The sequence below is a fragment of the Manacus candei genome, unplaced genomic scaffold (genome assembly GCF_025592945.1).
Source record: "Manacus candei isolate 608988 ecotype Guabito, Panama unplaced genomic scaffold, ASM2559294v1 h1tg000002l, whole genome shotgun sequence".
Classification (NCBI taxonomy): Eukaryota; Metazoa; Chordata; class Aves; order Passeriformes; family Pipridae; genus Manacus; species Manacus candei.
The window spans coordinates 16,355,246-16,370,451 of record NW_026138050.1 but is presented as its reverse complement, the minus strand read 5'-3'; the positions used below and the strand labels follow the sequence as shown (position 1 = coordinate 16,370,451).

The 15,206-nt window shown below is 46.0% G+C and overlaps 1 protein-coding gene across 5 annotated transcripts in view; it reads right to left on the bottom strand.

Moving 5' to 3' along the window:
- TBC1D24 (TBC1 domain family member 24) overlaps nucleotides 1-14,245 on the bottom strand; it is a 30,365-nt gene extending 16,120 nt beyond the window's left edge. The window contains exons 1-5 of one of the 5 annotated variants that reach the window (XM_051780987.1): nucleotides 14,172-14,245; nucleotides 12,949-13,247; nucleotides 4,044-4,147; nucleotides 2,873-3,085; nucleotides 13-1,047 (exon numbers count right to left, since the gene is read on the bottom strand). In XM_051780987.1, coding sequence (XP_051636947.1) covers nucleotides 13-971 — 959 coding nt within the window. In that variant the 5' untranslated portion in view covers nucleotides 972-1,047; nucleotides 2,873-3,085; nucleotides 4,044-4,147; nucleotides 12,949-13,247; nucleotides 14,172-14,245. Of the gene's footprint in view, nucleotides 1-12; nucleotides 1,048-2,872; nucleotides 3,086-3,858; nucleotides 3,960-4,043; nucleotides 7,284-12,948; nucleotides 14,144-14,171 lie in introns of those variants that run through there. The other 4 variants (XM_051780969.1, XM_051780980.1, XM_051780996.1 and 1 more) reach the window with 4 other exon arrangements.
- Between the last annotated feature and the right edge of the window lie 961 nt (nucleotides 14,246-15,206).

Sequence of the window (15,206 nt, the reverse complement as noted above, 5' to 3'; positions counted from 1 at the left end):
GTGAGCCCCTACCTTTTCTGTTTGACCGTGATGCCCTTCTGCTGCAAAGCCTTCTCATTGGCCATCTGCAGCAGCTGGATCTCCTTCCGAGAGAAAAGGCGGATAGCAAAGGCTTTTTCCAGGAGCCTCTCCGGAGTAACTGACTTGGCGATGTCCCTCACGAAGGCTCGGATGTCCTGCTGGATGCTGTCGGACTCCATGGGCTGCCCAGCTCTGACTTTGTGAAAGAACTTCAGAAGAGCCAGCGCGACACGATAGAGAACCTTGTACCCTTCCACCAGGAACACGTCAAAGACCCGCGCGACGTAGGCCATGGGCAGCTCCCCAAAGAGCCACCGCTGCCAGTCCGAGTACACCTCCAGCACGTCCTCGGACACGGCCACCATCAGCTTGTGGGCTGCCTGGCAGTACTTGTTCACCAGGTCCCCGAAGGTCATGCAGGAGGACTCAAAGGCCAGGAAGGTCTGGTCGATGAGCCGCTTGGAGGGGTCATTACAGGCCAGGATGCGACAGACCTGCTCAAAGCACTCGGCCTCATCCTTGCTGTAGTGCAGCAGCAGCGCGATCACCGCTGGCAGCGCCGGGCAGAACGAGATGTCCGGGAACTGGTTGGCGATGCACAGGATGATCTTCCTGACCGCCCCGATGCCCTCTGCGTTCAGGCAGTACGTGGGGACCAGGCTGTTGTCCACAAACTCTGGCAGGGGCAGGGAGCTGCTGCTGCGCTTTCCCACAATCTTCACGACGATGTCCCGGTACACGTTGGCATCCGGGGTCACCGTGCGGCATGGGATGCTGCTGATGAGTTTGTGGTACACTTTGGCTCTCAGACAGTGGTTCTTGGCCCAGTAGCCCTGCCGGGCCAGGTGCTTGAGCTCCTGGAACTCGGTGCAGCTGAGCTCCTTCGTGTCCTGGCTCTGGGCACTCACATCCATTTTGTCCCAGTCCACAAAGCGACTGTACTCATCCATGGCTCCAGGAGAAGTAAATCAGATAAATCATAAGAACGGAGACCTTAATTAGTCATTGAAGGACTTGCAGATTTTTCTGCAAAAGGAACAATAAAAAAAATAGAAGTTTGAGTAACAGGTAATCTCCCATTTTCTTTAGGAACAGAGACACGTACATTCAACTTGTTCCTGCAATAGCAAAACTGTTTTCTACAGCAAAGAAAGTTAAAGATGCCTCTTTATTTTTAAGCCCAACTTTCCTTGCATTGTCAGTAACTACTACTGCAGTAACTGGTCAATGTCCAGCCAAGACACCGAGCCTGAGGACATCTTCCCAGGAAATTAATTTCCCTAACTGAAGGTCTAAGATGAGGCATAGATCTTTATATTCACATCTCACTTAAGAAAACAGAAGACTCTCACTTCAAAAATATCCGTTGTAAGGTCTGTTCAATTTGCAATCCCTCTTTCCAATTCTCTGGGGAAGTTAAGCACTACTCATACTAGAAGGATGCAGTCTCAGAAGTAGTTTACACTGTTCTGAGACTGTGTGGCCAGTGAGATCTGATCTCCTACTAGCCACAGCCATGCGCTCCTAGTCATTTCTTGGTGCTCGTACAGGCACTTGTGTGACCACACAGTCACTGAGATCAGCTTGTTAATCTGGTACGACTTTTGTTTTTCATTGGATAAACAATATTTCTTCATGGAAAAGGTGGTCAGGCAGTGGAACAGGCTGTCCAGAGAGGTGGTGGAGTCCTTGTCCCTGGATGGTGTTCAAGAAATGACTGTATGTAGCACTCAGTGCTCTGGTCCAGCTGACAGTGTGGGGATTGGTCACAGGGTAGGCTCCATCTTGGAGGTGTTTTCCAGTCTCAGTGATCCTGTGGTTCTGTGTCAGTCAGATCATCACTAGTGCCACAACAAAGATTAGTGCAGGACAGACTCACCCTTCCTGACTGCAGTACATGCTAGGGTCAGCTTCAAACAGCTTCATTACAGAACTTCCATGTTCCCAGTGGTGCTCTGGACACAGGCCATGCCCTGTCACACAGGCACACAGCAGCTCTCCCATTAGAGGGCCTGCTGTCCCCTGCACTGGAGATGTCACAGACACCTTGGCAAACATCAGGTTCTGGCCTCGCTGCCTCACACCCCGTGTTTACCTCATCTACCAGCTCACTGCAGGCTTAGGGCACAGCTGTGTCCCAGCAGACAGTGTGGCTTCGACCACTAATGGCCACACCCGAACCAGCTTTAATCAGTCAGTGCAAAACCAGATGGGGAGATACAATAACCTCCACTATCACAGCAGGTCTGCCCTGCTGGACCCTCTCTGCCAACGTGCCCACAGTGCTAGACTGAAGCTGGGAACGTGGCTGTGGATGCTGCACACTCTGCAAAGGCAGACAATCCCTATAAAATGCAACAGGCCTATGAAACTGTTTTGTATAATTAAGACATTATATAGCAAGGCTGAATCAACAAAAGCTGTTACTGAAAGACTTCCAAAGAACCCTTAGTCATTCCTGTGTTGACAGACTGGAAAATGCATGGAACTTGACATTTATCACATGGTCTTCCATAAATCAGGTGCTTTAAAATGATTTGAAACTCATAAGGTAGATACACTATCAAGGCAGGGAGCTCGCCCTCCTGGTTTCCACACAGGAAGGTAAACTGAACATTTTTTCTGAAGCTGCCATATATTTAATCCAGACAGTTTTAGATTCTGACTAAATACTAATCTGTGTATTTTGGAATCACATGCTGAAACTCCAGAATTTATCTCCTCTTTTAAAAGTTGGCAGCAGCACGCAGGAGCCTTTCAGAGAAGGCTTTTGGATGGCTCTTCTCTACCATATTTCAGGGTTTTTTTGAGTCGTCTTTGTACAGTGTAAGAGCAATACAAAAATGCTCACCATTTTGTTGCATTCTTCCACATCTGAAGCTAATTCTCAGACAGTAATTACATGAGGCAACCCATTGTCCTGACAGTGAGAGATCTCCCGGGGTTCAGCAACGGGCCCCGGTGTGAGATGAGTGTGTGTCTCCAGGAGCTGCAGTAGGACACCAGTCCATCGCAGAGCCAACGTCAGCTCCAGGGAAGTTAACATTTCTCCGTCATTCTCCACCTGGGAATCATAGAAACGCTCAGTATTTTTAATTCAAATCCTAGAATAAGGTCCCTGTGTAGAAGAGAAATTCAATCTATTTTTGCAGTGGCCAAAGGACACAGAGATGAGCCACTCTGCTCACGGACACTTCAGCATAGAAACTATCACTGCCCTGTTCTTGCTGGATTCTCCAACATGCTCCCACCTTGTGCCACCATCCCTTGGGAGCTGCTTGATTTATATTAGGGAGGGTTAAGTATAATGTCCATCATATAAGACAACTTCTAAGATACCCAGAGATACATCTTGGCTGTCTGTCTTTTTCCTGTAAACTTTCTTCTCCTGTCTTATTTTCCATCATCCAGAGATGCAGGCATACTTAGAGGCTGCATCAGCCATTTTTCCCTCTAGAAGCTACTGCCCATTCCAGGAATTTACCAATTTGATGAATATGTGCTCCTGAAGCTCACTGAAATCCATGGCTAGAGGATGGCAGTCAGACTGCCAGAGGTTTTGATTTGAGCTCACAGTTTTATACATTCTTTGGCTGGGATAACTGTGCTGGGTCTGCAAGTATGTCTGGCTGCATATGCTTTTCACAGCTTGAGATGCTGTGAGAAAAAGTGACAGCAAAGCAAATGGGCATTGTCAAGGCTGCCAGAGCATGACCAGCTCTTAACTCTGCTTGCAAAACCAACAGAAGTCGTGTGCTCCAGTGTAATGGTGCATAGCTCCTGACACTGTGCCAGCAGCTACTGTAAGCCAGCAGGCCTCAAATGAGGAGGATTTACTTGCCAAAGGAGAAGAGCCCAAGAAATCTCAGGAAAATTCCAGACAGCCTTCTTCTCCTCCTCCTACTCTTTCAGAGTCTTCCTCCATCCCTCCCTCCTGCAGGGCAAGTTCTCTCTCTTCTGGCAATCATGTGAAGAGCAATGCTTAACTTTGGGCTGGTGGGAAGAGGAAACAGATGTCTCACCCTCAGCAGCCAAGGGCCAGTGAGTCAGGGCTGTCTCCTGCCCATCCCTCCCACTGCAAGGCAGCAACCAGGCAGTGCAGATTCATATTTGGAGGGATAGAAGGCTGGAGTTTCAGTTAAAGAGTTAAACTAGAGGAGGATGGCTGTGTGAGAGTGCAGTTGTGTCACAAAGTCCCATCTTCACCTAAACTACCTTGCTTACACATATAAAGGGGCAAGACACAGGCAGAAGAGAAAAAACCATTTCAGAATGAAAAGTTTCTCTGAAGATGTGGTTAAAAGCAGGCAGAGAGACTCATAGCCCCTATTGCAGCAAAACTCTTTCCTTCCTGCTGAAGTAGCTGTAGAGAAGCCAGCATCACATTATGGTAAATATCTTCTAACTGGACATTGGACCAACAGGAGGGATCAGCAATTGAACTGCACAGAACTGAACTGCTGTCAAGTACGTGACAGAACAGAACTACAAGTAAAAACTCAACAGAAAAAAAATTACATTACTTATAATAACCATAGAACCACAGAATGGTTTGAGTTGGAAGGACCTTAAAGCTCATGTCCTTCCACCCGTGGGCAGGGACACCTTCCATTAGCCCAGGTTGCTCCAAGCCCCACCCAATCTGGCCTTGAACACTTGCAGAGATGGGGCAGCCACAGCTTCTCTGGGCAACAACAAAGCTCTAAAGTTCTGTATTCCTTATTTAGGGGAAGCAGTCATTATCCTTTCTCATCAGACTGACTTGTACAACACAGCAGGAATTAACAGAGAACAGAAACAGGAGAAAAGACTTTTTTCATAGTACCTGCCCCACAATTTGGAGATTGTTAGATCTATTAGTTTATAATGGAGCTCTTCAGGTAAGTGCAATATAAAAAAAAAGCAAGCGCATAAGTGAGAATTACAACTAGAAAAGTGCATATTGAAGATTTGCCAGCAATGGCTGCAGCAGAGGCAAAAATTTTCAAGGTTAAGTTTAAACTATGCAGCAGGCAAAGAATCATTACAATTCAAACCCGAGCAAGGACCATGGTAACTGGCATGAGTTCAAGTCAGTGACTGAATTTTCAGGAAATAGCTTGCTAGTCCAGCCACATTTTCCATTTCATTCCCTTAGCTCTTCCCATTGTCTTTTGGGCTGCTTTCAGAAGACTGCCTAAAACTGCCTGAATCTGTATAAAATACCCAGCAGTGAAGCCAAGCGTGACAGGCAAATTCCCATACTGCCTGTGAAGAAAAAAATCTCTGAAAGTGTCTAAAAACACATCAGCAGGAAAAAAAGATTTGAATTATGACTTATTTTCATTATGGGGAATATAATGCTTTCACTAAAGATAACATGTCTGGGGACTTCAATAATTTTATTATTGAAAAGAATTATTTTATTATTAAAGGAGGTTTTTTGTTGTTTGTTTGCTTTGTTTTTTCTTTCCAAAATGTGAGAAATAGCAAACTGAAATATCTGAAGTACAACTAACCCAGAGGATAATTACTGCAGTCAAATCCCGAGTACACCCAGTACTCTGCAGTAGTGAAATATTTACAATCTAAACTTCTTAAAAATAAATTCCAACTTTAGTTAAAGCCTGAGATTACATGATTTGATATTGCTTTTAATAAACACAGAAGAGTGTCCTAAAAAACCTCAAGCTATGATTAATCAGGAAAACCTTGTCCCCTATTCCATTTAGGTACTCTTGCAACTTCGTGTTCTGAAAGTCTGACTACAGTTTAAAAGCTTATTAAGACACTTAATTTAAATCTAATGTAGCTGCTCTATAAGAGGCACCTCCAAACTTTGAAAATAACATTTTTCTTCTTATCTATGGGCAGTTACACCACCCTGGATTCAGCCCTTTGCTATGTACAGATACAGCCAGATACGAACAACCACATACTGGTATATATTTTTATAAGTTGCTAACAGAAAGCAAATATTCCTTTTTGCTGCCCTGCAAATCAAGACTAATGTAAACCTCCAGACCTGCAGAGTATCATTTGCTGTTTATACTGCTGATAGGCAGGGAAAAGACTCAAATTTACTCTTTTTCATAATCTTGTTGGACTAATCCATGCAGAAGGCACATGAAGAGAGAATGAGAACTGCTTCCTCTAGACAGCTTGGAAGTAGTCCTTATCCCAGTATGAGAAAATTAACCACAAAAGTCTGCGTAGATGATTTCCATCCGTGAGGAATACTCAAATCACCTCTGAGATGTTTCCTTCATGCATGGAAGAGTCCGACAGAAGCACAGAGCAACACAGCAAGACAGCAGTAACTGCAGAACAAAAGGCACAGGGCAGGCAGCTTCCCTCTCATTTCCCAGTATTCCAGTGCATCCCGCAGCTTTCTCAAGCCTGGACTTAGAGCAGCACACCTTGACATCTCTGCTCTGTGGACCTGGAAACGAGATTGGACACCACAGTTCCCCTTTGCCCAAACAACCCTGTTCACAAGCACGGTTTGTCACTTCTATGCGTTTGTCACTTTTACGGCCTCAGTGAGGTCCTCTGCCACCTCTCCCCGGGGCAGCTGTGTGCTCCAGAGCTGGGATTAAACACTCCATTTAGCATGAGAACAGCATGGAGAGATTGGGAACACACGATCCCTTCTGGCAGAGCACACAGAGATCCATGGATTGCTTTAACTGCTTTAAATGCAGTTCGATCTCTGCGTGGTGCCCTGGGCACTGTGCACAGCACACGCTGAGTACCAGGGAGAAAATCCCTGATAATGGCCTAATGCAAGTTTACCAACAATGTGATACGGGATTAGGAGCTGCTTCCTGCTGGTTTTTTTGTATTCTTTTAGGACAAAGTCTAGAAACTTCTCGGTCTCTCAAATAACTGATAAAAGACCTGATATCAGAGTACTCTACAGGCAAATAATTTTAGCCACCTACATGATTTCTCTCAGGATATCAGTGCTGCATATGAAGCACAGTCACAGAGGTCTGTCCTAGAATCCCATGTGTTCAGTTCTAGGAACTTATGACCACCTCTTTAACTTATCTGTAATTAATTTGTTGTGCACTTCATTACAGACTAAAGTTCAGACACACATTGAGCTCTTCACTGCTGGGTAGGTAAGTGACAGTAACTTATATTTAGGAGAATGTGTATGCCATAGAATCATGGTATGATTCTATGGGTGGGAAGGGACCTGAAAGCTCATCCAGTCCCACCCCCTGCCATGGGCAGGGACACTTTCCACTGTCCCAGGTTGCTCCAAGCCCCGTCCAACCTGGCCTTGGACACTTCCAGGGACGAGGCAGCCACAACCTCTCTGGCCAAGCTGTGCCAGGGCCTCCCCACCCTCTGAGTAGAGAATTTCTTCCCAACATCCAATCTAAGTAACATCTCATAGCTGCAAGCACTTCAGTAGAAAGCAGCCCCTCATTCCCATCCACGCTGGGATGACACAATGATGCTCAATCCCTGTGAGCTGCACTGATCAGTAAAATGCCATAAAGGCACAATATAAACACACAAAACCAAGCAAGAGGAAAGTCTGGCAAAAACCACAACACGTTCTTGTTGAAAAACTGGATGAGAAAAAAATGGTTCATGGTTCCACAAAAGGTCAAAAAAGCTAAAGAGCAGAGCTCTGTAAGAGGATACGGGAGATAAATGTTATCAAAGCCACAGATTAGCAGTTTTCTCTCCTGCCTACATCATAAAAACACACAAGAAACAATTAATGAAATTAAAGAGGATAATTCCTATCTTATTTCCCTTCAAACCAAAAGAAAACTGCACTTAGCCAGCAAAACTATTTTACATGATGTATTAAAAATTATCCATTAAAAAAAGATATATGTCAAAGTAGTGCAAAAAAAATCAATGTAATTTTTTTACTACATTGTCTGTATTTTCCTTCTGGTTCTTCCAAAGTGTAAGACTGAAAAAATTCCTCATGTTGTGCTAATTATTCTTCTTCCCTTTGTTTCAGAAATAGGGGTAACTAGAAACATGTCTCCCTTCAACAGCAAACTCTGATTCACTGGCAGTCTTCAGTCTTCTTATTTTTTTTCCTTCCTCTAAGACCTTCAGTTTATATCTTTCTCCATTTGGAAGTACAGTCAGCTACACAGAACCAAAGACACAGTGCAACTGTCAGTGAAACACCTGACATGGTATCAAATCCATATGCAATAAACCAATCCCCTTTTCTGCTCTGTTGCACTGAGTGCTCTGTCAGTTCGACATCTATCACCTCTAGATCTTTCTCCACTACAAACATTTACTGGCAGAAAAACATATTTAAATATTTGTGATTTGAAACGTTCTCCTCTTAGACATGGTGTCTGCACTGGTTTACGTCGAAAACCGATTTAATTTTCTCTTATCTAAACCAGAAGGTACAGGTACATGTACTCCACAGGTACATGTAATCAGGTTTTATTTCCTACACAGTTAGTGCTTCTTCAGGTCCAGAACAAGCAGCTGACAGCATGAATGGAAACACAGGGAGATTTTTACATGCAGAAGGCACAATCTGAGATACCAGGAAAGGGTACTCCTAGGAGAGAGGTTTGCCAAGAAGCGATTCCCAGTCCTTGGCAATGTTCCATGGCTTCATTAGCAGGACAAAGCCATTCAGGGGCTGAAGAGCTCACACCTCCTACACCTGCTCCTCCCACTGCCTGAGCAGTCTCCACAGCATGTGATTATTCCTTTTCAACAGGTTTTTGTGACCAGGGGTTTTCTCTATGGATCACTGGGTTTCTACCCTGGGCCAGTCTTTCCCTGTGCAACCACCAAGCTGCTGGGACGCTTTGCACCCCAAACTGCAGCAGGTGCAGGTCCCAGAGCTAACACAGCCCAGTTAGAATACAACAAACCCCTCAGCTTCCCAGGGCTTAGACTGCTAGCTTATCCCTGGCCTCAGACTGCCACGGTCATCCTCACACTGAGGGAGGGGATGGGAGCTGCTCCGTGAGGAGGAACGCACCTTGTGACAAAGCCTCTCCTACCAACAACCTCTCCAAGTCATGATCTGGACCATACTGTAACTGTGGGGTTTTTGTTTTTTATCCTTTTGTTCCATACAATAGTAGCCTTTTTCCATGTAGGATTTAACAATATGTCTGCTGTGCTGGGCCAGGTAGCACCAGGAGCCTTGTCTGCAGGCTCCAGGGAAGCCTTTGCTGCTCAAGTGATGTACAAGCAGAACTAGCTCATCATAGTCTCAGCAGTAACTTGCTAATACAAATATATTTTCCTTTCAAATATATATACACACCCACAAAACATGCACTGTACATATTGTATATATACAATATATGGACATATACATCCTATTTTTAAAAAGTAATGCTCAATTTCTTCACAATATTCATATTTATCAAAAATACATCCACACAGATGAATGTTGCACATTGTCTCTTACAAAAGGTTCAAAATATGAATGGTACCATCTAAAGTCTATTAAGGAAACAGGCCAATGTCCCAATTCCCCACATGTTCTTTAAAACAAAACAAAAAGGCAAATTAATCAAAGCAATTCAAGTATCAGTGTGGAAACTTATGCCAATTTAATTTTTCTGTTAAATCAACTGATATGTTTATAGTGATTTAAGACCCCTCAGTGCAATACTTGAATATACAAAGCCTTAAGTGGCAGTGCTGGAGAGCGTAAGAGATACCTAAATTAGAGAAGGGGTGGATGAAGCAGTAACCCTGGTGCAGTGGAACACATAAGTTCTTAATCTCTGCTGAGCCTTTGGAAATCACTGCACACACTCCTTGACTCTGTAGTAAGCCAGTGGGACATATACTCTATTCATACCAGCAGTTATCCCTAGAACTTGTTTATTCCAGGGTAGACTTGTGCTTCCATAATTTCAGCCAGCAGATAAAATCAGGGTAGGAAAATCTTAGAATCTCAGACTATTTCACTAAGTGTAAGGGTGTAGCAGTTTTCTTTCGAAAAAAAAGTCGATTTACAGTAAGATGAGCATATAAAAATTAAAGCTGTCAGTTTACTCAGGATTTATTTTCTTCCATCTCTGCAAAACCCTATAGATTTTGTTCCTTTCTTCTGAGATTGCTCAGGAGAAAAGCTTCAATAATCCTGTATGCCAAATAATGGATTACCCTTTCCTGAAAAAACGTGTAGGTTATCCTACACTCAGAAGATATTCAGACACCAACCAGTTCCAACTACACTTTACAGCTAAAGGAGGACCTAAGTTCAGCCAACAGCTGCATTTCAGGGAACTGGAACAACACTTCTTCATCTGGGTACTGATTTCTGTTGTCTTTCTAAACTCAGGCACTATTAAAAGATTAGCAACAAACACTCCTGTGCGGCAGCAAAGCTACAGAAACAGCATCTCATAAAGAAAAACTGATCAGTGTAGAATCCCAAACTAGTCCTGCATTACTTTGATTATGATTTTAAAATCAAAGGGCATTTAAAAAAAACAGACTGGCTGCCAAGTTTATAATCTTACTATTAGTGTACATTGCTAATCTTCTAGTCTTAGCTTTGAATTTTAATTTGTATAGATCTTCTTATAACTTATTCCATTCTCCTGGGCCTGTTTGTGAGGGGAAAAATATGCTTGTAAAAATTAGACTGTTTTTTAAGCAATGCACTGGGCAACACTGATGTGCATCAGGTGCACCAGTGACCTCCAAACCTTTAAAAAACAAAAACTGGTATCTGCCTGCATGGCTCCCAACCTTCATACTTGGAATTGTGGTACAGAAAACAAGGTGACAAATATCCTCACAGTGGAGAAGAACAGCTAATTAACCACATTATTAAAGTGCTTGCAGCATAAACAACTCATTTCAGTCTCTAAAATAACAAACAGGATTACTACTTGTGGCAGTTGTGTCATGAATTCCCCCCCTCTATACAGGATGTACAAAAGCCTGCATTAAATGGGCAATCTCCATAAAATGTCTCTCTTCCTGGGAATAAGAGGTATTTGCTGCACAGGTAGGGGGTTTTAGAATTCAGTTTACAGTGTTTAGAAGACCAGTTCTGAAACAAACCTAACTGAAGATACACAATGGACTATGGGGTTAGACCATCTGACTTGCTGAGGATTGATATCTGTCCTCTTAGGTAGAAAAATCTGTCCTAATCTGAACATTATTTTTCTTTTCAAACGACTGATACTCAGCCCAACAGATTTGGAAATAGCCCAGTACTAGTTTCCTGAAAAACAGTCACTACAACAAATTTGTGTACAAGTTATTTCTCCCTCAAATAGTTTTCCCCATAAAAACATAACAAAACAATCCAGTGTTGGTGCATCATCAGGAGAAGGGGGAAGGGTTTTAAACTGAAAGAAAGTTTAGATTAGGTATTGGGAAGAAATTCTTTCCTGTGAGGGTGGTGAGGCCCTGGCACAGGGTGCCCAGAGAAGCTGTGGCTGCCCCATCCCTGGAAGTGTCCAAGGCCAGGTTGGACGGGGCTTGGAGCAACCTGGGCTAGTGGAAGGTGTCCCTGCCTGTGGCAGGGGGTGGGACTGGATGAGCTTTAAGGTCCCTTCCAACCCAAACCATTCTGTGTTTCTGTGATAATGTATTTGCCTACACCCCCAGCACCCCCATTAACACAGACACTGGCAGTCACACAGATTTCTTCTGAATCTCCTTCCCAGGACAGTGGGAATCAACAGCTCATGGTCCTTTGCAGCATGTCTGAAAGCTCAAGTAATTGTCCTCTAACCTCAGAAGTTTAAGCAAGAGGAGAACAAATGAGTTATGTTAAAACCTAAAGAGTGTGAACACCACAGATATGAGCACTTCCATATATTAGTATTAGAGAATTAAAAACATTTTATTGCAGAGTTGTGCATCTCCAGCACATACTCCCACCAAGACATGTGGACTCCACGGCAGTCAATTACTAATTACAGTGCAATGAGGTCCATTTTCATATCAGAAAGGTCACATGATTGTCTGGTCAAGTACAAAAGCAGGAAATGGCTCAAGAATACCCTTCCTGTGACAAAATCCACTGGACCCCCCAACACACCCCATGCAAACCTGTCAGACTGTTGCAACTAAACCTGACAATAGAGGCCTCCCCAAACAAATTTAGGAGAAATTGTAGTTCTTTAGTCCTTAATCCCAATCCAAGGCTGTGTACAGACAAAATATAAGGAGATATTTTTCTTTCAGACCATTGGTACAATTTATCTATTTGGAGTGGTAACACACATTTATGTGTCTGAGCTCTGCAGCCATAGCCCAACAGCAGCAGTTCTAATGTCCTCCCCAACCTCATAGGCAGGGCAGAGTGGATCCTACAGAGCCAGAAGAACAGCAAGCACTGAACTCGTGGTATCTTGCCAATAATTTGCTTGTCACTGACTGTATGTGGCTTCAGCACTAAAGGAAAGGCACTTGTGACCCAAACAAATGCCAGGGCAGCATTATCAGATTGCAATAACCTTGGTGTTGGAGATGGTGAGACACATGTGCAGTGTGGACTGGTTTGCTTTGCTTGCCTGCCTTAAATATACAGACAGGGTCATTTTACTGCAGGGATAGCTTTTTTTTTTTCATTTTTCTTTACAGTCCAAATGACAAGGCTGATCAGGGGATGGAGGCCCTTACAGATTTCAGATTAACAGAATGAATAAGCAAATGGAACCAAGGGGAGAAAACAAAGGTCACAATTAAAGGATTGAGCTGGGAAGAGCAGACGTGCTTAAATATGTGACAGATCCACAAACAGCCTGCTAGAAACATTTACTTGGCAGCATTTAATTATTAACAGAAAAAAAAAAGACAGGGAGAAAGCTATTTTCCTTTTCTTGGCTGCAGGAACACCTGTTAATTTTCAAATATTAATGACAGAAAAGACATTCAGGACAAGGATTCCCAACAGCTAATTTGTGCAATACTATCCACAGCCATTTTGCAAATTACAAAGGATACAAGTATCACATACTGCTCAAAGGAACAAAGAGCTACCATAAAATGTTGCTGAAGTCCTTGGATTCAAGTTGTCAGTGCTGTTCCCAAGTAACTATCTTGAAGAGAAGTCTTTTGCAACAATCTAATTGCTAGTGATTGCAGAAAGAAGGAAATTCCAGCAACAGGGAATTCCCTTTTCTAGTAATACAGTTCCCTAGATGTGACCTATGTAATTTCTGTGCTCTGGGTATTCCTGGATGCTCTGACAATCCTATTGGGATTTCTTGTAAGCCAGAAAAGCTTTGAGATGCTCCAGCTTCCTGTAGGAATTGGATAAAATACATATACATATAAAAATGCAAGGATTGTTATAATACAACTGAGAAGCTCCCAGTTTTCTCTCATCACAGGTAGAGGCACCTGCAAGGTGTCATCCCTCCTGCTGCCCTAGGACACCCCTAGACATGCTGCATCCCCTTGGCTATTGCTCTCCTGCTCACAGGCCCAGAGAGGCAGAGAAGCATTTCAGCAGGTACCCTAAATCTGATGTTTGGGTGGTGGGGAACAGTTTGGCAGTCCCAATACTCCAGCAGCAATTTTCACTGAAGGACAGGCTGTACAGACATATACATATATATGTGTGTATATATATATATGTATGTTTCATAGAGCAGCTCCTGGAGGAAGAGTAACGTGAGAACAAACCCTTAACAAAATTTTACTTTCATTTCAGAGATCTTAAAACCCTGAAGGAAGAGGCCGCAGAACACAAGTGCTGGGTTTAGAGGACCCACCGCCCCTCCGAGGGGCCCGGCCAGCAGGACAGGCGTGAGCTCTGGGTGAGCACCACCAGCCACCGGGGGATCCTCTCCGCCTCACCCCCAGCTTTTCCCACATTCCAGGGACTGGAACAGGGCGGACCCGCACTGGAGGCACTGGAAGGCACTCACAGGCCATTTAACCCGCACACACCGCAGCAGCCCCTGGGCGCTGTCCAGAGCCCCCGCGGCCACCCACTCCTCCGGGAGGCTCCGCAGCCCACAGGCAGACACAGCCTCCCCCGCAACTCCCGCCCGGCCTCGCACGGGCACGGCGGGCGACCCGCGGCCCGGACGCGGGGCCCGGAGAAGGCCGGTTCGGGGCCGCCCCCCTCCAGGGTCCAGGCTGGCCGCTCGCGAGGAGATGCGGCTGCCCGGCCCCGAACTCCATCCCTCGCCCGGCCTCCCCCGGAGCCGCGCCCTCACCGCCCTCAGCGCCCTCAGCGCCCTCTCCGCGCTCCGCCGCCGCCGAGCCGCGTCCGCCGGGACGGGGGCGCGCGCGGCCCCCGCGCCTGCGCGGAGGGGGCGGTGGCGGGACGGGCGCGCGCACGCAGTCCCCGGCGGGCGGGAGCGGGCGAGGCGCCCCCGGCCCTTAGGGCGGGCGGGGCTGTGAGGGGCCGTGGTGGGGGGCGTGAGGGGTGATGGGGGCTCTGAGGGGCTGTGAGGGGCCATGGTGGGGGCGTGAGGGGTGATGGGGGCTCTGAGGGGCTGTGAGGGGCCGTGGTGGGGGGCGTGAGGGGTGATGGGGGCTCTGAGGGGCTGTGAGGGGCCATGGTGGGGGCGTGAGGGGTGATGGGGGCTCTGAGGGGCTGTGAGGGGCCATGGTGGGGGGCGTGAGGGGGGATGGGGGCTCTGAGGGGCTGTGAGGGGCCATGGGGGGGGGCGTGAGGGGGGATGGGGGCTGTGAGGGGCTGTGAGGGGCCATGGGGGCTGTGAGGGGTGATGGGGGCTGTGAGGGGTGATAGGGGCTGTGAGGGATGGGGGAGGTTTGAGGGTCTATGAGGGCCTGTAAGGAGTGATGGGGGGCAGTGAGGACCTGTGAGGGTTAATGGGGGGCTGTGAGAGGTGGCTGTGAGGGATAGTGGGAGCTTTGAAGGATCAGGCTGTGAGAGGTGACAGTGAAGGACTGTGAGGCATCAGGGGGATGCAGGGTAATGATGAGCGGCTGTGAGAGGTGATAGGGACTGTGAGGGCTGGTGGGTGGTGGTGAGGGGCAGAGTGGGCAGACAGGGCAGTAGGAGCAGTGTTGTGATAAGGGTATAGAAATTTGGCAGAAAAGAAACACCCTTGTTCAGCTGGTCTTTGGAGATCAGAGGGGCTGGGGGTGGCTGGGCTTAATCTCTGATTATAACCAATTTGGCACTGTAAGTGGTTGTGTTCGATAGGAACTTCCGCAAGCACAGGTTCTCAAACTGGGAATCTGGTAGTATTCTATTAGAATTTTCACCATCACAAATTCAT